At 41.5% G+C, this 23,938-nt stretch overlaps 1 protein-coding gene across 1 annotated transcript; it reads right to left on the reverse strand.

The window, feature by feature from the left end:
- Positions 1–367: 367 nt before the first annotated feature.
- Positions 368–23,207, reverse strand: fam171a1 (family with sequence similarity 171 member A1). Its single transcript, XM_051406647.1, has 9 exons — positions 22,766–23,207; positions 15,589–15,816; positions 14,809–14,901; positions 11,052–11,210; positions 10,224–10,400; positions 5,950–6,066; positions 5,682–5,796; positions 4,936–5,053; positions 368–4,567 (listed from the first exon to the last, which is right to left on the reverse strand). The coding sequence occupies exons 1-9, from the start codon at positions 22,875–22,877 to the stop codon at positions 2,999–3,001; spliced, it is 2,688 nt and encodes an 895-aa protein (XP_051262607.1). The 5' UTR covers positions 22,878–23,207; the 3' UTR covers positions 368–2,998.
- Positions 23,208–23,938: the final 731 nt, after the last annotated feature.

A 23,938-nucleotide genomic window follows, 5' to 3' on the forward strand; every position in this document is an offset into this window, starting at 1 on the left:
CTTGTATGAAATATAACAAACACATTATAATAATGACAAAACCATGACAGAGGGAGAAAGTAATTCAAGAAGACATCTAATTTACATATAACTTTTGTGCAATCTAACTATGACAAAAAAATGAAAATAAACAGTTTGAGTGTTCAGATAGTACTTATCCTTTTAATAACACTATTTGTAATATGCTTTATAAAGACTGTGGCACATTAAGGTATTTTCTTAAAGATGTTTGATATTGCAGCGTTCAATCATAACAACCTGGTTCCTAAAGAAATACAATCTTAACAAAAGGGGGTTGAATGTGAACATACTGAGAGCATAGTTCTTTAATATTTGTTCAATACACAGACACACACACACAAATCAATCCAGTTTGGCTGTTTATTCAGAATAATAGGCTTCAAATATAATGCAAGCAACCAAGTTACACACTCAGGGTGCTGTATTGCAACTCCACGCTAGAACTGGAGGTTGCTGTGGGATACTAAGAGAGAAGAGGCCATTCACAACACCAACTCACACATCATTTTGACCAGGTAGAGGACAGGAAAGAACTATACACACTCTGTAATATGATTGCTATGACTATATGAACCTCGAATGAATGTATGTTGATTATTTCTCAGCGGTCTCGCACAAACATACAGTGTGACAACACAAACTCACAGCCAGCAGCAGATGAACACTACCACCAACCAAGGTGCACACGAACACAGTCGAGACAAACATTCACCCTCTGAAAACACAAAAAGAAGAAAACGCACTGAAGTGACCTGCAGTTTAGCTTCACATACAATCGCACTTAGCTTTATCTATCCCATGCTGCACTGAAAACTTCTGTAAATCCTTAACTGCTAAGAGAGATTGGTGTCTTGCTGATTACTGTAGAGGATTTTTTACGATTGCAGCAGCTGGTAGACATTTTCTGAGATGTCTGCAGTGTAGCTTGTAACACGCTAGTGCTGAGGAAAGTTTACTGCATGCTTTCTGTCACAGGTGGGAGAGAAAGAGAGGGTTGAGGTAGAGGAGAGAGGCAAAAGAAGGCGAGAAATAAATAAGGTAATCTGTTCCACAAATCTGTTGTAGAGTCAGGTTGTTCAAAGGCACTTGGAACATGAGGAAGTGGTAAAAAATAAAATAAAAATTAAGGTGAAAACACAGCATGCAAAAATAGTTTGGCTTCAGGTAAAACGTATGCAGTATGGATTTGTTTTTGTAGCTCTAACAATAAGGCGGGTGAAAAATAAAAGCCTTTAACATATTTGAAGAAATAAAATAGCCTATTTTCGGGTAAAATACTTCATGTTGGCAATTAAAATCATAGTGATTAAAATTACAAAAAAAGGCATCTCAAGCAGCCGTATAAAAGTGATGCATAGCCTTCAGAGCAAAAAATATGCCAGTCAGTGGTTCAACAATTACAAAACCCTTCATATATATATATATCACACCTCACAATTATTTTTGGGTGGAACTACAGTTTCGTAGTGGTATTATATTCTTAACCACCAGCATAGTGGTGTGTCACATTATCTGATTATGTTGCAGTGCGGATAGTGGTTTAATTTCTTCAGTCCAAAAACTTCATCCCCTGCATAGATCATGTGAAAACACCCATGCAGCCTTTCGACGGGCCAGATTAAATTCTAGCAACCATTCAAAGAACAGGACTACAGGAAATCAAAAGCCTTATTAGTGCGTTTCTACACAAGAATCAAACCCTAACTGTGAAAAGAGTAGAATCACTTAACGTATTTTGCACAGATGCTCCACAACCTGAAAAATCTGTCAGAATTGCTAAATTAGGGTCATAATGTCGCCAGTTCTTTAGTCAGTGGACTGAGGGCCAATATGGCTCGAGAAAAAAGGCTCCTGTAGTCTTTCATTTGTGAGAACCACCCAACATCTGTTTCTACTACAGTTCCTTTATGCTTACAAGGCTATTTATAAAAAAAAAAAGGCATATATTTGTTGTGCATAAAATATTCTAATTTCTTGCCTCCAAAGTCCATTTGTCTCCCTCAGGCCATGTGTACATCGTGCACGATGAGTGGTCTGTTTACGTGGGGTGTGGTGAGGAGGACAAAGTGGAGGACAACAGTGGTCATTTCATAAAGGGGACCTGGAAGTTCATGAAGGATCTGAATCATCCCTTCATGTTCGGGACTAGAAGGGATCCCAGTGCTGAAATATTTTCTCAGTGCTATGTTAAGAAAAAAAAAGGGCTTCATTTTAAATGGTCTTATACTTCACGTTAAGGTCGGGCAAACTCGTCGTTAAAGGATAAGCTCACATTTTCCAAGTCTATCTCAAAACAAAACTGAGATGTCCGTATGTACAATGAAACGGTTTTGGCCACCAAAATTATTCTTCTTGTCTTTACCAGCAGCAAAGAGATTCCTCCTAAAGTTAGTTCAATGTAAGAGACGGAGGGGAAAATCCAAAAGCCTCGTTCTGTGTAGAAATCTTTCAATAAAGTTCAGCTGAAGTTACTATCTGTCTCAAGTTATAGTCTTTTTAGGATAAAACTCCCTCTTTGTGCTCTCATACATTTAATGTGTGTAGATTTGGTGTATAGTTGTTCCTCATTTATGCAACTCAAATGAAGCACCGTGCTATATCGGTACAGGAAAATACACAGTATCTATTAGACCTGCATTAACCATACACAGGACATTACCAGGCACGTTTATTCACTGGAGATAATGATATCAGGAAGTGTATGTGACAGTGAGTCTAAAAATATATGTAATATGTGTGCCTGTTAGTTAGTATGATTTCGACTCAAATTGTGGCATTTTACCTCACACAGTATCTTCACATCTCTCCCTTCAGCTGAACTTCAGAGTTAATTTTTGCACCGAACGAGGACCCATCACTTATATTGAAATCGCTTTAAGAAAAGCGAGTATGTACAAGAGGAACGCTTTTAATGTAGATATGGACATATTCTATTATGAGAAAATGTGAGCCTGTCCTTTAAGTGGTCTTCTGTGGATCATTTAAGGTTGAAGGCCAGCAGAGGTCGCTCCTCTCTCCTCTGCCAGGGACTCTTCTTCTCCTCCTCTCCATCCTCGTGTGCTGCATCGTCGACAGGAGAGACTGACAGCAGTGCATGATCAGTCCTGAAAGTCTCTTCTTCTGGTGTTGGCAGGGGAGGAGGAGAAGAAGGGGATGAAGAGGAAAGTGAGGGTGGTTCCTCTTGTATGTGTACCCCCTCCACTCTTTTCCCCTCCACGGTCTCCTGCCCCTGATCCCCGCTCTGCCCCTCCGCTTTGTCTGACAGGATGGATCCTGTTTTACTGTCCTGTGGGCTGCTCTTAGGCGTCTCCTCCTCGCTGCCTCCTCCATCCAGATCATCCACATACACGAGCTGAGTGTACGCCATGGCAGGTGTTGTGCCCTTCGACCTGTCTTTCTCAATCTCCCTTTCCTCCCGCTCTCCGTCTCTCCCCCTGCGGGCAGCTCTTGGCTCGTTCAGGTCCACGCCAGAGTCCAGACTGGCATCGTTGCCGTTGCCACGCCTCCCACCGCTGCTATTACCTGGTTGACCTCCTCCACTTGGCGAGTTGCCGTGGCACCCTGCCCGCTGGAGGTCAATGTAGGAGTGGCGAATATGAGCGTTGGAGCGTCCATCAAGTGAGACAAACCAGGCTCGCGGGTGAGGAAGAGGCTTCCCTCCTCTTAGCTCCATTAAAGTCTTTTCAGCCAACAAGGTGTCCTCACTGTTTATTTCCACCAGACCCGTTTCCCCAAGTGCTGCTGGGATAGACAAAGACTCCGACAGGCCACGATGCTCTCCGTCAACCTGCTTGGTGGGACCTGGGGTGCAGTCGGTGGGGGTTTGCCCCAGGGGCTGTTGGGAATGTGAGGCATTGAGCTCGGCCTGGATGGTCTCCAAGTCACTCTGCTGGTCAGTCTGCAGCAGGAGGGCCTGACCAGACAGAGGGTGCTCCCCAGGGAGGCGCATGTAGTGTGCTGGGATCACCAGTGTGGGACGCACCCTCGGGTAGCCTTCTCCTCCACTCAGGAGGTCCACAGAGCCGCAGCAGAGCAGCTGACCGGGTCGAGTAAGCGACGGGAGACTGGGACGCTCCAGGTGGTCCACAGAGCGGGACAGAAGGTAGTCCGTAGCTCTGCACTCACACCCCTCCCCTCGGCTGGGGGAGTGAGGAGGAGAGGAAGGTGAGACGCAGTCAACAATACCAACACTGCTCAGCTGGTTAGCCGACACCTGACCGTGATTGGCTGACGACAGTGCATCTGAAATCAGGTTGCTGGATGAGCAGACGGAGGTGTATGATTGACGGTAGCCCCTGTCTGTTCCGGCTGAAAGGGCCGCCTTTAATTGGAACGTCTCCACGGACTGCCGGTAGTCTCTGCTGCGGGGCGTAAGATTGCCAAGAGATGAGCCGTGGTGGCTGTTGTTGCCTAGAGACGAACGGCTGTGTTTGCTGTGATGGATTATGTTGTGTTGACGTTGATTGTCTTGATTGCGTTCGTATGAGAAAGGCTTCAGCATTGGTGTAGTCATGTCGGGCTCAGTAGCTGTGGAAACAAGTTCCAGCTGCACCAAAAGACAACAAAATATTGTGTGAGAAACTTCTTAAATATACTAAATATTATCAGGATATAACAAAGACACAAACCAAGGAAAACATAATATTTATCAAATAATTCATTTTTCTGCCCACCACAGAGATGTTAGATGAAGGTTTCAGCTACAGTACAGCAACTCTGTGGAAGTTGAAGGGGTTTAATTTCATACTTAAGGACCTGAGAGGTCTGAGGCAGATTTGTCCCTGACACTGGGAGCTTGAACCAAGGAGGCCAGGTTTTAATTAAGTGCTTCCTCTGTTTGATATTCCCTCAGACCTGCATTGTAGACTAGAGATTGAGATTATAGACTAGAGATTCTCTGTAAATCAGACATACCTCGTTGCTGATGAGGTTCAGGTGGGACATGGAGGTGGCCTGGTCCCTCTTACTGTTGTCCAGACCAGAGGAGAGTGTGAGCTTGCGGTGAGACACTCGAGGCTTCAAACAACGACGCCTGCACAACACAGAGACACATAAGATTATGATTAAATCAGAGGAATATTTGACTTTAAATACTTCTTCCCTACACAAATATTGTGATAAAAAAAAGGAACAGCAGAAGAGCACTAATACTTGTGCAGTAGGAGTCTCCTTGTTTACATTTTTTAAATGTATTTAAATGTATCTAAATTTTCAGTCACTACACATATTGTGCTGTAAACAAAGACTGCTTATTTCATGTGAATTTTGATTTATTTGATACCGACATCACAAATGAAGAATGAATGAATGGATAAAGAGGATGACGTAAAAGATGATCATTGTGTTCATTTGACACCAATATCCAAATTAGATGAACATGTTTATTCAGCTGACAATAGGACAGATTGTTTTCAGACACGACACTGGACGCTGAAGGGATACAAAACAAACTTAGATACTGGTACTAATGTGATACCCTATGCTGTTGCTAAAGTATACTGGACAAGAACACAAAATATAAACCCTAAAATAGTCAGCTACTGTACATTCACATGTATAAAATATAATTCATATGATTGTATATTCCTGACAGTTAAAATATTTCCTCTGTTTCCTTCTGACCGTTTTAATGGACATATTGTGGAAAATGTTTCACACACCTGCAGTAGTACAACAGGAGGCAGAGCAGGCAGAGCAGGATGAGGGCCATGCCTCCCAGTATAGCCAGCAGAAACATGGTGTGGTACGTGCTGATGTCCTTCGCAAACACTGGACCTGTTGGAAAGACAAGAAGTGAGGAAGAGAGAAACTGCAAATTCTGTAAAAAAAAAAAGATGTAAAAGATGAGCTGAAACAGGTTTCACTCACATTTTTCTTTTAGTAATTGTTACAATTATGACTATACCTATAATCTAAGTAGAGTCTCACCTGAGTGTAGTGGAGACATGGCGGCCACCCAATATCCAAGCTGAGGAGCAATGTAGGTCAGACTGAGCTGGTTCCCCTCCCTCTGCACATGACCCCAACTGCTCTTTATCCAGGCACCTACACACACAGACACACACACACACAAAGACACACACACAGACACACACACACACACACACACACACACACACACACACACACACACACACACACACACACACACACACACACACAGACACAGACACAGACAGACAGACAGACAGACAGACAGAGCTTGAAATCAAATTTCCCAACAATTATTCTTTATTAGAGCCACCTTCACTGAGTGCATTAACAACAAAGTGACAACTGACATGGCCAAACTCTCATTAACTCAGTAGAGAATAAACAGCACTCCACTTAGCTACATTTAGATTAGATTAGATTGTCATGTGTAAATTATTTATGTTTAGGGCCTAAGAATTTGTTAATGTGACAGAAGTAAACAAATTTTTCAAGACTTTTTAAGACCACCACACTATAATACAAAAGGCTTTTTCATACCTGTTTTTACAATCATACAATCAACATACCGACCAAAATATGAACGTATGATGGAAAACTAGTAGGGATGATATGACGTAGAAATAATCACATCACCACTAATGATAAAATCAATTAAATTAATGTGCCCTGGACCTGGAAAAGGAGCATAAAGTGGATTGATTGATTAAACATGATTAATTACTTAATTAATTCATTTGAGACAATGAGCTTACCAGCTACTGTAGCTAGCAGCAGTGACAGTCTGATGTTGCTGACTGTCATTGATCTAACAGCCTCCTGCGCACACAATCAACTTTTAATTCATAATGTCACCAGACAGGCTGCAATCAGGTTAAAAAGCATTTTATTATTAATATGACTGGATAAGTAAATCGAATGTAAGACTTTTTAATATCTTCTAACGCCTTTTTTTTTTTTTTTTTTAAAAAGGAAACTCAATTCAATGCTTCTTATGACTTTTCAACCTGATGAATAGCTGGTAAAACGCAGATTTAAGCTCTATAGTAAGGGAGTGTTTTGGCAGTACTTAACATACCCACAAGGAGGCAGTATGCCCACTCTAATGTCACTGGCAGCCTAAGAATAGGAGCACAATAGCAGCTCCAGCAGTGCCAGTGCCCAACCACCACAACAAAGCCAATGGCACTGATTGATTGGCTCACAGTAAATCTGCTCCAATAGGAAACATTCAGTAGTGCCTTCACACTTCCTTTGGGTCTCAGGGTTAGCATGGTGAGCACTACTTTGTATGTTTATTCACAGTTATACAACATCAAGTAGTCGGGAATCGACATCGATCTTCAGGAGGGAGGAAACAAAAAAGTGAGGGAGAGGATATTCAATGGAGCAAAGGCAAATATGTAAGAGCTTGGAAAGGAAAAAACATACCAGAGGAAACAAAGAGGAGGAATGGAAGGAGAGATAAGGGAAAGGGCACAAACAGAAACACAAGCAAAGAGACATGAAAGAGGCTGTGTGACTCAGCACTTCACTCACACACACACACACGAGCACATGCACACGCACTAACCAAACCCCTGTGCCAGCACTGCCAGGATTCACCATGGTTCTGTCTCCCTGTTTCCACAGGGGAGTCCTCTCTCTGTGCGACTGACCTCTTTAATACAGACATTTAATGACTCCGTTCCCACGCTTCCATACAATACACTGCTGACAGCACCAGCGACTGCTTCGACTCAGTGCAAATACGTATAATGTCAATACAGCCTATATATTACTTCTGCTTCTTGTCCATCCATGCAAAGTCAACGCAGCTGACACTGGGTCTTTTTTTGTTCACATTTAATCATTCACAGATAGCAATCTGAGGAAGCGGCCCTTATTTGCATCATTAAAATCCCCTCTGGTTGTGGCGACCTGGTAGCTCACCTGGTAGAGCATCCGATGTACGAGTCCTTACGGCAGTAGCATGTCACCCTCTCTTTCTCTCTCCCCCCTTTCCTGCCCTCCCTGGACTTTTCTGTCCAATAAAGCCCACAAATATGTATATAGATAATAAAAAATCCCTCTCAGGATAAAGGGTTCATCTGTTTACAAATTATGCACACAAACAGGGGAACTTGATCTGCTTGTATATGACATCATTTCGCCCCACGCTCTATTAACATGTCACAAAGAGGCTGTCAGTTATACAAGAGAAACAGGTTTTTTTTTTGTGTGTGTGTCATCCATGTGTGCACTTTGTAAACAAAACTAGCTTTTCTGTGAGCGAGCTTTTATGAACCTCAAGTATTCCTCCAAAAGGAATCGGAATCAGACAGACATCAAAGTTTGTTCTTTGTGTTTGTTTTTTAACACAGAAATAACACACAGACAGACACACACACACACCACACTTGTCACACTTGACCGCTCTGTGAAGAAACTCAATCAGCAGCCGGGCCTTTCTGTTGTGTTATTTATTTGGTGGGTTGCTAAGGAACACAAGATGTAGCCCAGAGAGAGGGGTCCGGGGATGGCTTCTGTTGTGGAAATACTCACTTTTACAGGCTGTGCGTAGGCTACAAGTGTGTGTGTGTGTGTGTGTGTGTGTGTGTGTGTGTGTGTTCTTTCAGCTCTTATCAAAGCCCTTTTTATATGCTCTTGATGTTGAGATCTTAAAACCATCACAAGATGGTCCACATTTTAAACACTGAAACACTGATTGGCCCAATTGCTTAGAAAGAGTATTCTAAGAGTAGATTCAGAGAAATGTGAGTCTCAAAACACATTATGACTAAAACATGTTTAATGTAGAAGATGTTTATTATTCCGCTGACAACGGGCCCATTATTCTTGATAATGTTCTGACTCAACACATGTGAACGGCTTAGTAGGCCTCAGTCTATTGGGGAAAGACTTTCTCTTCCAGTTGACAAGAGCCTGTTTAGAAAATGTGTCATCTAATAAAGGGATTTCCTGGTATTTGTGTCAAATCAATACGACAAGAGTAAATGTCACATTATCTAACAATCTATCACACTTTACAGTATATGACATGCCACACGCCAGACTATATCTTTGTTAACAGATGCTGTGGGTTGGCCTCCGCGGAGGCCGCCACGTTTCTACAATAGATCAGAAGGGACAAACCAAATACTGCCTCTAGAAACAGACATCTTTCGCACATTTCGCTGCCAACATAGTTTCTCCTTTTTGTCTTGGAAGGAGGTTGAATCGATGGAGATTGACAACTACACCAATAGGTGCCACTAAATCCTACACTCTGGACCTTTAAGATATGATGTTGTGTTCACAGCTTGTTTCTGCTTCCCCCAAGTGGCCAATTGCTGCAGATTATTCCGTTTCCCTACTAAGCGATTAATCGAATGAATGTTTCAGCTCTAGATCAAATGACGCACTACATTTTATTTCACCAGAAGAATTTTAATAGGTCCTGACAGACCTTTCTGCTGCACTGCCACAACACAAACGTAATGTAGAGATACAGTAGATCTGGAAATGTGAGACTAATGTACACAGAGAAGAGATGTTTTGTAGTGCAGACACGTCTGACTCAACTGATGATCTAATCACCGTCTTTCAGCTCAGCCTGTCCAAGAGGATCTGGGTGTGTCACAGTGTGGGACATCAAACAACACAGATTTAAGATTGCTGAAATAAATCAGTGGGTCAGGAGAGACTTGAAGGCTGTCTGCTGTAGGAGCCAGCTCCACAGAGCCCTTTGCTCTCTGTAACAGCATTTATTATCTCCGTGTGTGTGTGTGTGTGTGTGTGTGTGTGTGTGTGTGTGTGTGTGTGTGTGTGTGTGTGTGTGTGTGTGTGTGTGTGTGTGTGGAAGGTGGAGGGGTGTGGGGTGTCAAAGTGTTATTTAGTTCAGTTCAAGATTTAACTAAGCTCCAGCAGATTATGCATCCACTGCAAATCTTGTGATGTGTTGCAGTATTTGTGTTTTCATTTGCTAAATAACGTAAATTGGTCATTTATTTATGACTGAATAAATTCATCACTCTACAAGTGGCTGCACTGTATATATGCATGTGGTTTGCATTAATGCTCCTAATCTAATAATTCTATAAATCATTCACCCATGGAAGTAGGTCTCATTTACATAGGAGGTAAATATATTACTACACTGCACTTTTAAAAAAGGGCTGAGGTCATTTTTCAGAGAGCTTAGTGGAAGATACAAACACAGATATGCTGATGCAAAAACTGCTTATGCTTACAAAATCAGAAAAGCTTTTTTTGGTTCTGTCAGTACATACCCAAGCGCGGGTCAAATCTCCAAGCAGGGATGTGATCATTTTCCTTCAGGCCACTGTCAGCTGGCAGGGGGATGGAGACCGTGATTGGCTCGTTCACCTGCAGCTCCACTCCGTCGCTGGCCAATAAGTGAACAGAGATTGCTGCAACAGGAGTCAACTCAAACTTCTTCTCAGTCCCTGTGAGAGAGGCAGGAGAGTGTAAGAAAGGGAAAAGGAGCAAAAAGGAACGGGAGTGGGAATAAGGTGCACAGGAGGGGGAAGCAGCAGAAAGAGCAGACAGCGGGGGGCGGGGAGTAACATAAAAAAAGCTTTGATAAAGGAGAGTTGTCAGGGGAAAGACAGACAGGAAAGAAAACAAGTGAAACACAGGAAAGAAGGAAGCAGGGTGGAGAGTGAAAAAACTGAGAGACTGAGGGTGGAAAGTGTCACAAAGCAGAAAGTATGCTCGTGTTGCCTGAAGGGAGAAGGAACGTGCTATGGGAAGGGGGAGCTTTTGATGGGTATTCGAGCTGAAGGAGAAAGGACATATATATATATATATTCATACAACACATACACAAACACACATCAAGATGTGGATGAGATCACCTGAAAGGGTGCGGGCACAGAGAGCACACACACAGGGGTTATTGTGTTTCAGGAGGTCAGATAGAGAGGCCTCTCCAGGGTAGAGTCTCTCTGATGTACCACAGCTTATTCCCTTCACTTCCCACCCCCTCTCTGCCATCTCCCCTGTCATCTGTGCCCCAACTCTCCCTCCTCTCCCTATTTGTACGGTCGAGTCTTGAACTCCTTTGTGCTGTTACCATACCCCAGTTTGAGCCTCACCTGTGCCGTTGCCGCTAAGGACCTGCAGGTGGGGGAAATGCTGGATGTGCGAGGGGGTGCTGGCCACTGTGAGCAGAGCGGTTAGGTTGGCGTAGGATGTGTTGGAAGGAAGACTCAGAGCTCTGCGCTGGAAATTTACACTGGGCTGATGCCTGAGACCTTGAGGAGTGACAGACAGCTGTCAGAAATCATGGACATGTTGAATGCATAATTCAGTGTTGTTAACGTTTCAGTATTCGACCAATTTCAAAATGCTCTTTTGGCATTTTTCCCTCACTTCTGTAGTAGATGGTTGATAGATAAGGTACATAAGAAGAGGAGATGACACTCCCACGCACTAACAGAAATCAAACCGGTAATGATGCAATTAACTGGTATGCATCTTACATCATCATGCCACAAGGACGGCCCCAAGTTTGTTTTTTTCTAATTTGTCTCTTAATTTTTGTCCTTGTGGCCTAAGTTTTCAGAAGCCAATGATGAACTGCAAAGCCTCTGGTTCAGAAGCGGACAGGAACCTCTGTTGTGTGTTGTTTCGTGTCATCTCTCTACTAACTGCTCTCTGATAAAAGACAAACAATTCCACAAGAATGAGGTACTTCTTATAAACTCATTAGGAAACTGTTTACTGACCTAATAAAACTTGTGAGAAGTTGGGTGATTTCTCCATAAGATTCAATACTATCAGACTTCTTGTTTTGCAGCCAATGGAGCTGCCCCCAGCTGGCCATTAGAAATAATGCACGTTTAAGACACTTCCCCGTGGACTTCACTTCACAAAGCCAGAAACTCACTAATTATTTACAGTCAATGGTTGTGATCGAGCTTTTGCCACTCTTGCTGACCACTGTCAAACATTTCTTTTAAAATATCTATTAATATTGTCTTTATTATTATGAAAAGTATAAAAAAAAGACCAGATTTCTGCAGTACATCATAAAATGTGAGGCTGCTGATATCTTATTGTTAACAAATCTCTGGAAAAGACCAAAACCAATAATGATTTGATCCTATAACAAGTAATGCCTGTGTAGGCAGAGCCTGATACCGATTATTCCTCTGTGCCAAAGACCATTGCTTGTGCTAAATACACTTCAAAGAGCAACACAGCTGTGGGCACTGTAGTTTGTTTTGAGTCAATCCCACATGCACCGTCCTGTTGCAGTTAATACTCGTTATAGTACCAAATGTGTCTTAATCTGCTGGGAAAACTCCTCAAAAGTGCCCTAATTAGTCTTCTTTGAGTAACAGTTGCTAAAAACTAAAACTAATCTGTTCTTTAAAAATAAATGTATATAGTGGTAACTCATTTTTAAAGATTTTCATCTTCAGTAGATGACTTAAAGCTGAATGCCACAGACAGCGTAAAGATAAAGGGTAAAGGTAAAGAAAAATATACAATATTGCTCGATTTATCCTTCAGTTGTTCCTACTTGGATTTTAGGACTGATCAAAGTAGGTTAAGTGTGATGTTGTTCACTCATGAATGGCACTTGATTCACTTGATCCAAAGGTTTTACTTGTCAAATGCTCATCCTACATGTGCAGTGAAGTGGAGGTTGGCTGTGCTAAAAAGGCTAGTGTGTAATAAAGATTAATAATTAGAAAAGGAAAGATAAAGGATAATATGAAGTAATTTAAATATTAAAATGTGTATATTGTTCTGCCTTATAGGTGGGCTGTACAACAAGGACAGTTTTAAGGCAACCTAGACAAAACAAAAGAGAGTAATTAAACCTAAACAAGTTTCCCTACTTCAGTTTCCAAATTAAATTCTGTGAATAAATCTGACAAAATTTGAAGCTTCAAGGTTTTCAACTGACAGCAACAGTCCATCTTGCACACTGATGTGGTTTCAGGATGTTTTACAAGGCAATTGGCTTCTCCTCGTCTTTGCCTAATGCCCTTTTATAAATTCAGCCATCAAATTAGGCTTAATGGAGGTAACTCTGGATCAATACAGTCAAGATAATGCCTCACTCGACTTTTTCTCTCAGCCAGTGTGATGCTTCTTTCTGATATTCTACTGTGAAATTAATTGTTTCCTTTTCATTTCTCCCCATCGCTGGCTCAAATCCAGTCCTGACATTAACAAATTATAGATAAAGTGAAATAAACAGTAAAAAAACAGCATGTAGCTCGACTCAGCAAGGTGATGTCATTGTGGTCTGACTGTGAGTGCACATTCCTGAGCAGTGAGACACAGATCCAGCTGTGTACGAGTGTTCACTGTGTTTGTGTTTCTAGTTGCACTCGACATGAATTTTAGCTCTGCAGTATGTTCATCTTTCATCCTCCATGTCTCAGTCTAAGGCTTGTTCTTGAAACTCAGGTGTGAGTGTTTTTTTCCTCCTGTGACTCTGTTTTTTTGAGAGGAAATGACCCCATTTCTGTTCTTTGTGAGTTCCCTTCCTCAACTCTTGTCTTTTTTCCCTCCACTTTTCTCTCACCTCATCTGTTCCTCCTTCTGTTGGACACTGCTCTGCCCATCCCCCTTTCTCCCTTATTCTCTCCAAATGCTCCACCCACATCCCCACTTTCCAGCACACACGATATCATCCTCCACCACCTCCTCTTCCCCCTCTTTTATTCTCTTTCCTCGTGCCACATGCCAAGGTTTATCACTCCCCTGGGCCCCAAGTTCACAACATCGTGACAAACAGAGTGTGTTGGACAGAGGGCAGAAACTACTCTCCACTCTGGCACGTGCTGTGGGCAGTGTGTACTCGAGAGGTTTACATGTTAATGGTGTCTGTGTTTTTATGTGTGCTGTGTCTGTGAAGTTGTTTTTTTTTTAGTCAGACAACACAGCTGACACGTTAAATTACTCCCTTGTCGGTCACAGACACACAAAAGACCCAGCAGACAAAGAGACTATTGATTGTGCATGAGTGAGAAATCCTTATCTAATATAATTACACACACCTTAACAAAGAGGCTGACTAACAAAGACAGACTTCATTTTTGTGCATGATGGAGGAGGGTGGATTTTTCCTCATCTTTTCTATCAGATCTTACTCAACATTAGGCCATTTAATGTGTAGGTAGGGCTAATTATTTGTATACATGTGAATTTGTGAGCGTTTATTTTGTTGAAATAAAATACATGAGCAAAAATATAGTTTTAAAAATTAAGTTTTTGGCACAGAAAGTATAGTTTAACAACTTATTTTTCTTGCAAATGCCGACTTTTTCTTTACCCAAAGTATATACTGAGTTAAGTAGAAAACCTTGTTTACTGTGACAGTGATCAATGTCTTATTGCAGCTGAAGTGATTGTACGGAAACATACAATCAGGGTAAAGACCGCTTATGCTTACAAAGTCAGAAAAGCTTTTTTGGTTCTGTCAGTAAAAAAAAGTTAAAAGTTCCTTCTTGATCTGGAAAAGTAGTTGACAAAACAATCTCACCATAAGGTCCTTTAGTAGCTGTTCTGGAGCTTTCAATTGCAGTTTGCCAAACTGTCATGGATTTGTAGATTCTTAAATATCCTTTTTTTCTGAGTATCTCTAAAGATTTCTCGTCAATATCTGAGATTTTAACTTAATTTGCTAAGGAAGATTGTGTGATATGATTGAAAGGTCCAGAACAGCTACTAATGGATGTTGTGGTGGGACTTGTTTTAAATCAATCTGCTCTTTTTAAAAAGGAGTTGCGTGTTCTTTGTTTTTTTAATTGTTTAAGATGAAAAAACTATGAGAAGTACATATAGCCAAATATACATGAGCAAAAAACAAACAAATACAAACACACATACCTTGTAAGCCTGAAACAATCTCCACAACATCTTCATACACCATCAGAGTAGCAGCTCTTTCTGGTAGCAGGTCCAGGCTGATGGAGGAAAATACTGGAACACAAACAACACAACACAAGTGTACAAACAACATTAGCGGACTGACTGAATTCACAGTCAGATAAGAAACAAACTGCAATCTACCTGGCCACTTTACTGATCATTATCAGACAGAACAAGTCATTAAACCATCTTTATTCATTTTTAATAGTCCAGCTTTCATCCTGTCTGCTGTGCAGGACACAAGTCTGACCCAGCAAACTGCACTTCTTTCCTCTTCCTTCCTTCCTTTCACTCCTCCATTGTTCAGAGCTGGTAAGCGTGATAATCCAATTGGCCGCCGTTCCGTTGGCTCATAATAACCACCCCCCTCAGTAACACACTCGTACACACATACATACACACTGTGCGGCAGCCTCTTGGGAGGTATTTTGTGAGTGAGAGTGTGTGTTAGTGAAAGGGAAGCTTAAGCAGCCCCCTTGCTGGGGTTTGGCATCTACTTTAATAAATTAGTAATGGAGCACTCCACTTATCATTAGCTCACACACCTGGCACAAACTCACACAATTCTTATTTCACAATAACACATTAAAACAGGCAGCACACATGGAAATCAATAACCTGAAAGCCAACACTCACAATTTAAAAGTGCCTATTTCCTGATACGCATTTGTCCTAAAATAGCTCTCTCTCACACACACACACACACACACACACACACACACACACACACACACCTACCAGGTAATCTGGAGGGACTCCAGGGCACAGAGTTTGGCACATAGCCCTGTTTTGTTGCAGTGACGACCAGCGGTGTCCCAAGGCGGTAGGGGAAGCGCAGGTAGGAGTTGCCATCAGCTGATGAGGTTTCCGTGGTTACAGAAGTGTGGTTGGCGAAGAGCTGTATCGTGGCTCCTCCCAGGGGCTGGTGAGTGCTGGCATCGCTCAGGTGAACCTTCAGAGTCACCTCTGTGAATAAACAGAGTGTTCACAGAGCTGGGTATATATACACATATATATCTGAGTGCTGGTGTGAAGAGACGGCAGAAGTAGATAGATATACAGACAAAAAACACTGTGGCGTTATAATTACAGCCATCTAAAATACAGTCATCTCTTTAACTGGGTTTTGTGTCAGTGCCAGGCCCTTTGCCTCCAATCCATGGAGACGGCGTTCCACATCCCGGCCAATCACAAAGAGACTGCCGTCTGACCATTTCCTGGACTCTTGCCCACAGCACTTCCCCTCTAAAACAATGGACCATTTCCCTCTCTCAAAGAAGCCTTGGACCAGAGGGGAAAAACAACTGTACATATAAACACCTTCTCTAATGGAGAGGAGGAATAAAACTAATTTACACAGACTGCCTGTTGATTGAAGAAAGGCTCACACTAAAGGCGCTTGGGGCATAAAAACAACCGGACAAGTTCATTGCATGTCACGCTGTGTCAAACTGATTTCAATCTGCAGGATAGTGAACTGAAAATATTTGTGTTTTGGACTGTTGGTTGAATAAAACAAGCAATTTGAATACATCCCAGTGGGCTCTCAGAAATTATAACAAGCTTTTTTTTTTTTTTTTTACTTTTTAAAAATTATATTGATCTCTGCTGCTGTTTTGTTTTGAAAATTTTGGATCTGGTGTGACCACAGGAGATGCTGTCGCATGGCTGTTTGTTTGTACAAGTGCCTGTTGTTATTAATGTTAATCATGTCACAGCTGATACGGTGGGGCTCATGTTAATTAATTGAATACTGCTGGGTAGCTTGTGAGTTCCCCTCTGGGATCAATAAAGTCTTATCTTAACCTAACCTTTAATGATTTATTTGTTGATTATATTTTGTATTATTAATCTGAATCTGCAAAACTTAAGTTACCAATTAAAAGCAGTGAGTATAAAGTGTACAGTAAGATATGTGGACATTAAGAACTCTGCAGAGAGGCAGCTCAAATACCGTGAGGTTCATTATAGCACAAAAACAAACAAAAAGTCAATTTCAGCTTTATATCCCAAAGGTATGATAAAAACAAAAACACTATAATTTAACATCCACACAAACCCACGCTGCCTCTGTCTTTGCACACATGACAACATCAACCCTGTTTGATCATTGGCTGCTGGCTGACCCATGGTGACCTTTCGATTAAGGCTAAAAGGGTTTCCCCCTCCCTCTTTCTTGACCTAAACATACCCACCTCCCCCATACTCACTGCAACTGAATTTTGTCATAACTCTTTCATGTAACCCCACCCTCCGTGACAAACACACACACACACACACACACACACTAACACTAACACTAACACTAACACACACCCCTGGCTAGACTAATCTACCCTCCCCCCACTCAGGGATCCTGCGGTCAGTGAGGAACCACTCTGACAATCTGGTAAGAGTTCAGCCCGAGTGCAGGCTCCACCTAAAAACAGAGCACTGCACCAAATGATACCTTTGCATTGGTGGAACTTATGGTGTTTTGTATGTGACAGGGTTTGGCAGAGCAACGTGTCAATCTCAAAACCAAACAGATCATTATCCTGAGAGGTCTGGTGTGAAGATCTGGTCTCTGTGGCTTTTCTCTGACCCTTCACTTCATTCCTCCCCTTCATTACACTTGTACTGTTCCAGCAGAGGACTGGAAAACAAAAAGAAGGCTGGATTTGCCCCCTTGACAGAAACTCCCCATTGCATTAAGATTTGGGGTGTGTGTGTTGAGAGAGAGATCATGACCTCACTTCCTGCCCCACTCCCAGTGATATGTTGTTAGGGGTACCAGCTGTGCTCACTTTAAAAGAACTCCCCTGGGTAGACTCCAGACTGACAAATGCAACAGTCCCCTCCCAATCCTCATCCAATAAATCACTATTGTGGTGGCATCATTGTTAAACAAGCAAGGAGTCGCCTTTCTGCTCCGAAGAAGAAGATGAACAATGACAGAAGACCTCGATTGTGCAGCTAAACCAGTACCTCTATAACTGCCCCTCGCTGCACTGACTCCTTATCTGTGTGTCTTGAGTACCATATGGAGGATAAAGGTATCAAAGAGAGTTTGCCTGACCAACGCTGAAATCTCAGACCAATTATCTCAGGCAACAGCAGCCAAAGCAGCAGGGTGTGTGTGTGTGTGTGTGTGTGTGTGTGTGTGTGTGGTGTGTTTGTATGTGAGTAGAAAGAGGTAAACCCAAGAGGAGAGCATGACTGTGTGCACATTTTTCAGCCGAGTACAGTTTTAATTAATGCGTGTTTGGTGTATTAATCAGAAGTTACAGGAAGAAAAGCATTCCTGCACCATAAAAGTGAGGTGTGATAAACTGGAAATGCCTGGTATGGCTGGCCTCCACTGGGTGTGTGAAGGGGTTTGGTGTTCTTCCAAATAGAGAAGGGGGAAACAGATGCTTTCTGCACACGAGGCAGAGCGTGGCGCTTGCTTGTACACAACATCCAGTATAACAGTTGCAGCCACGCCAGCACGCACTGTTCATTAAGTCAATGGCTTGTCACACGTTACTGCAGTTCAGAGTGATGTCAGTGAAAACAAATCATTTTGATTATAATTAACAAACAAACACAAAGCGTGCGTTTACAACAGAGTGAGAAAGTTGGTGTATTGATAAAAGTAAAATGTGTCAAACTGTAATGGAAACAGACTTAGACGCACATGAAGCATTTGACTTAAACGTTGCTCAAGAGCGATAGGAGCGATAAGGAGACTGTCCTCAACAAAACACATATGCCATATTTCCATCACGTTTTGTATACTGTTGTCCACCGTTTTGAGGGTTGATGGCGCTCGTTTAATTACATCATCTCTAACCTTCTTCGTCTGCAATGATTTAATAGCACCCGACTGGAGAGAATACTCAATAACGCGTAATTGGTTTGGTTACAAGAGATCAAATCTTCAACAAATGAAAGGACTGTAACGGCAAAAGGGGGCAACACAACAGATTTCTTTCACCATCTCAAGCAGGAGCACATGGTTGAGTACAAGAGGAGCCAGAAACCATGTGACAGGAGCACAAGAGCTCTTGTCACAGAGTCTAAAACATTGGCAAGTTGTTTAAATAATAAATAAATAATACAAACAAATAGTAAAGCATTTTATCATAAATAGATGTTTTAATAGATATTATTTTGAAGGCAATACTACCCATTCCTGTTGTCAACAAATCCGCTGTTACAGATTCCCGTCTATAAAAACTACACCAGTGCATGTCATTTTAATGTCAAGCTCCAACAGAGCTGTTGTTTGTGTTTCTGGATGTAATAACTTGTTTAACCACAGCAAAAGAAAATACGAAGATTGAAGCTATTTGTTTACCATTCAGATAAATAACAAACATCTGATTCTCAGTGTGGTGAAAAATAATAATGTTTAAAAATGTTATGGGAACAAAATGAGAAATACGCTAAAGGTCAGTGAGATTAAGTATGAATCACCAACCAGGAAAAGGGAAAAAACGTGTCACAACATGCAACATGTGGCAACACACAAGCAAATCAAAGCATTGTTCAAAAAACACATAAAGCATGTGACAAACACACACTAAAACTCTGCCATTAAAAAAAGAAACTGGCTTTCAATAGGTGTGTTAATCTGGATTAAAAGTAAGATTAGACAGCATGGGACAATCCCATTAACTCAGCAGGGGACTCAGCTATTAGGTTATGTTCAGACTGCACGCACAAGTGGCCCAAATCTGATTTTTTTTGCATATGTGACCTTTTCTTAACAGTGTGAACAGCAGAAATCACATGAAATCTGTGGTCTCCTAAATCAGATATAGGTAATGTGACCTCAACTTTTACATCGCTCACTCGCCTGAAGTGTGCGGCCAGAGTTACGTGGAAAGGTGCTGACAGAGGGAGTTAAAAGAAAAGCCCTTGACATCCTGAAATCCCGTTTCTGTAACAATCCCACCTCCAACTCCAACTCCACAAACACCTCTGTACAGCAGCCTTTACTCCACAAAAAGCCAAGATCAAAATAAAAACGTGGCTCACATACTCCTAATCCCCATTATCATCTGCTCACGAATTTGCAGCTCCTACTGCACGTCAGCTTATGAATGAAACCATAAACGCTGCCTTCAGTGGCCTCCATGTTTACTACCCTACAGTGGCGTGCGTCGCATGGCGTGTTATTGTTCTGTAGCGCATGCATATCTGTGACTAGTTCACACCAGAATCTGATATTGGCCACATTTTAAAAAATAATGTGAACAGCCAAACAAAAACATTAGATCTGAGCAATAAATCCCAACAGAGCACTAAGACTTGCAGTGTCATTGTAGCCCAGGTTACATGATCAGGTCTCCACTATCAAGCTGGAGAGCAACTGGACTCAAATATTCCAGTCTACATACTACATATACACATACTGGTTCTGCTTTTTGGCTAGGAAGGTTGTTGACCCCCTCCCTAACTATTACGACGTCTCATGACCTGATGTATCCTCCCCCCTGTTAGCACTTACACCAGCATCTCGTGATTAAAATCAAGCTTGGCTAGCTGGTGACAATATGATTTGATTGGTTTACTTCCTGGCAGCCCATGTCCAGCTTCAGCGAATGTTTGTCTGCTGGAGATGCAATGCCATGCCTATTATGGGCAGCAGTAATGTGAGTGAGATCTATATCTGCGGGGAGATTGTCTGTCTGGCTCCACTCATCCATGTTGTCTGCTGGACAGACCAGAGAAGTCCTCGGTATCGACCTGAACATACCCCCCGGGGACAACTGAAGGTCAATCTGAGGCAAAGTGAACACCAGAGAAAGAGAGTGAGAAAGAAAGGGGAAAACAGAGAGCAGACAGAGGCCAGGACAGACTTCAAAGTGCCGCAATCTTGTGAATTATCATAGGAATTATACCTTGTTCTTAACCAGAGCTTGTTGTGAATTTTGCCTATTCATGATGCAGAAAATGCCTAATGCAGAGCCTTAAAGCAGAACAACTTCACAAACTCCTGAACTGACCATAAAATCATAAAATATCAGGGTCTTACTCTACAACAAGTTTGAGACAAATCTGTGCTCAGTGTTGCATTCACTTCTTCACAGCCTGACTGATTTACAGCAATAGTTACTGTGTGTTTACATTCATACTTCTACTTTAAACACAGTTGTGTAGTGATGGGGCCCCGAATGTAGGCCAGCCAAAAATGTAAGCGAACACTGACGTGTGTGTGTGTGTGTGTGTGTGTGTGTGTGTGTGTGTGTGTGTGTGTGTGTGTGTGTGTGTGTGTGTTCATGCGAGTGAGAGATAAAAGTGATGGATAAAACAGATGTGGCTCCACTTTAGTAGTTTCTATGACAGGGCAGCTTTGATGTTAGTGACTGAATGAGATGCCAACAGATTATTGGGATTCACGATAGCTTTCCCACTGCTGCTGTGGTGACGGGATACCCTGTGACACTGAAGGGAAATCATTCACCCAACACATCCCCGTTATGGTTAAATTGCTAACGCTGCCAAATGCAGAGACTTCACCTACTACCTGATTTCATTACCTCAAGTACAATTTAATATTTTATAACGACAACTTCTCATCACAAAACACTTTGCTGTAAATGTATTACTAGTGAATTATTTGGTAGGGCTGAAAATTATTTTGATTATCAATTAATCAGACTATTATTTTCTTCAATTAATATTTAGTTTTCTCACATAAGATAAAGACTTGCAGCAAATGCACACATTGGAAACCAGAGAAGGTTTAGGCATGTCTGCTTAAAACATAACTGCAGATGATCTACTGATCACTCATTTAGTATTTTTTATTTTAGGTTTTCATCCTCCATTTTATGTATATTAGATGCTCACAATGTATATAGTACTTTTTAAGTCACTATGCATATTTTCCTATACTTCTGCTGCTTTAGTTTCCCTGTGGAAGATCAATAAAGTTTATCTTACAAGTAACTAAAGTAAAGTTGAGCATAAGTAAATCGGTAGAACAATTGATCTACTAAAAATTCAATAACCGATTCATCATTTAAGTCATTTTAAAAGCCATAAATGACAAAAATGAAGTGGTTCCCCCTTTATTAAATGTTAACATTTACTGTTTTTATAATAATAAACTGAAATAGTTGGGTTGAGGACTGTAGATAGAACTGAAACTATCTGAATATGTCAACCTGGGCAACTGTGACAGGTATTCCTCACTATGTTATGACATTTTACAGACTAACTGATTACTTGCTCAGTCTAGAAGATTAATAGTTTGTTGTAGCTTTACCACAAAAGGTTTAAGTATAAAGTTTGAGCTTGTTGGTATTCATAAACTTTTCAGTTAGACTCCTGAGCAATATGGTCTCTCCCTTCTCAGAGAAACTCAAAGTTTGTTTGTTTGTTTAATGATCACTTCTTACTTAAATGCACACACAAAACACACACACACAGCAAGTTTTAAACAACTTAATCCTCCTCTTCTCGTGTTTTATTTTATTAAATGTATTTAGTTTCACTGATGATTCTTAATGCTTTGGCACTATTGTTGTTGTGACATGTTGTTGGGTGTTTTTTCTGACATGAAGCGACGATGGATAAAAATGACAAATCACAGCAGCTGGACTCCCCCCACTGCTGCATTATTGTGGACAATATGAGGGCATGTTTTACTGTCACTGCCACTAACAAACTACACATATATGACTACACGAGGCTGGGAAATGGTTTAGTTGGAAAGGACATAAAACGAGGCAGTAAAACAACACATTTGAGAGAAGTTTGCCACCAGCTAACTTGCTAGCGTTAGCTAACTTTAGGTCACATCAGCATCCGAGCAGGCTAGCGGCTGCATTAGCCACCGAGAATAGCCGCTAACTAGCCGTTTGTTTGATTTAAAAAAAAAAACCCAAAGCAAAATAAAAATGTTTAAAAGCACTTTTTATAATTTTTTTTATTTTTTTACCTTCTGTGGCTGTGTCCTCCGGTAATGTTTTGCTGACAGCTTTGGACACAAGGGATCCCAAAAGGCAGAGTACAATCGCAGCGGTTCCTCTCCCGTCCACAGCCCGCATCATTGCAGATGTATCAACGGTTAAAAAACGGAAAGTAACGTCTGGCTCTAACAAACTCACTGAGCGGACACATCAACGGACACATCAACCGACACATCAACCGACACTCGCTTTACTCCGCAAACGAGGCGATACTCCATGTTCAGCGGCATCAGCATTACTGATATATCGCCTGTAAAGCCGTGTTTCTCCTGCCCCGTTGTGCATCCCCAGCCCTACTGCCGCTCGGTCGGGCTTTTTTTTTTTTTTTTTTTTTTTTTCATCGACGGGCCAGGGTCAGAGAGGAAGACGGCCCCATTCCTCTGAGCCACATGCCCCAGAACAGCACCAACAGGCGGCTTCTTCCATGAGCAGCACCGCTACCATCCGCGGACCTCCGGCGCCACCTGCCGGACAAATGATGGAAGGTTTCCTACAGCTTGTTTTGTGCCATTTTATTACCCACAGGCCATCACTCTGACAGTGCAGTAACCTTACTATTTATTTATTTAAATAATAATAAAACATAAATACAATAATTCAATCACATATGCATGCTGTGCATATTGTATATACTGTCATATCCACCTATATCTCATGTAGTCTACATAAAAACACCTGCACGTACATATTTATTTCAGCATCCTTTGCACCGTCTACTATCTACAAATGTAGACAAGGTACAATTGAATAGCTTGTTGTCCTGTTTATTTATGCTTTTCTGTGTACATTGAGTCAAATTCCTTGTATGTGTGCATAAACCTGGCCAATAAAAGTGATTCTGATTGTGATTTTTCACTACAAAATAGTTACAAACTGCCATTGTCTTAATTTTTGGTTCAAAATTATGGAGACTCAAAACCAGGGTTAAGTGGGTTACTTTAAAAATTTTATCTAATACAATTATTAAATTCCCTTTTAAAAATGTAGTCAGTTACCTAATCCAAGTATCACAAAATTAAAGTAATATAACTTGATTACTTTTCACGACTACTCAATTTGACATTCTTCAATATTAACAGTCTACAGTATAGATTGGGACTGTTCAAACTTTTTCCCTTGGTTGGCCAAACTGAAACTTAAAA

Source organism: Dicentrarchus labrax, unplaced genomic scaffold (assembly GCF_905237075.1).
Source record: "Dicentrarchus labrax unplaced genomic scaffold, dlabrax2021, whole genome shotgun sequence".
Taxonomy (NCBI): domain Eukaryota; kingdom Metazoa; phylum Chordata; class Actinopteri; family Moronidae; genus Dicentrarchus; species Dicentrarchus labrax.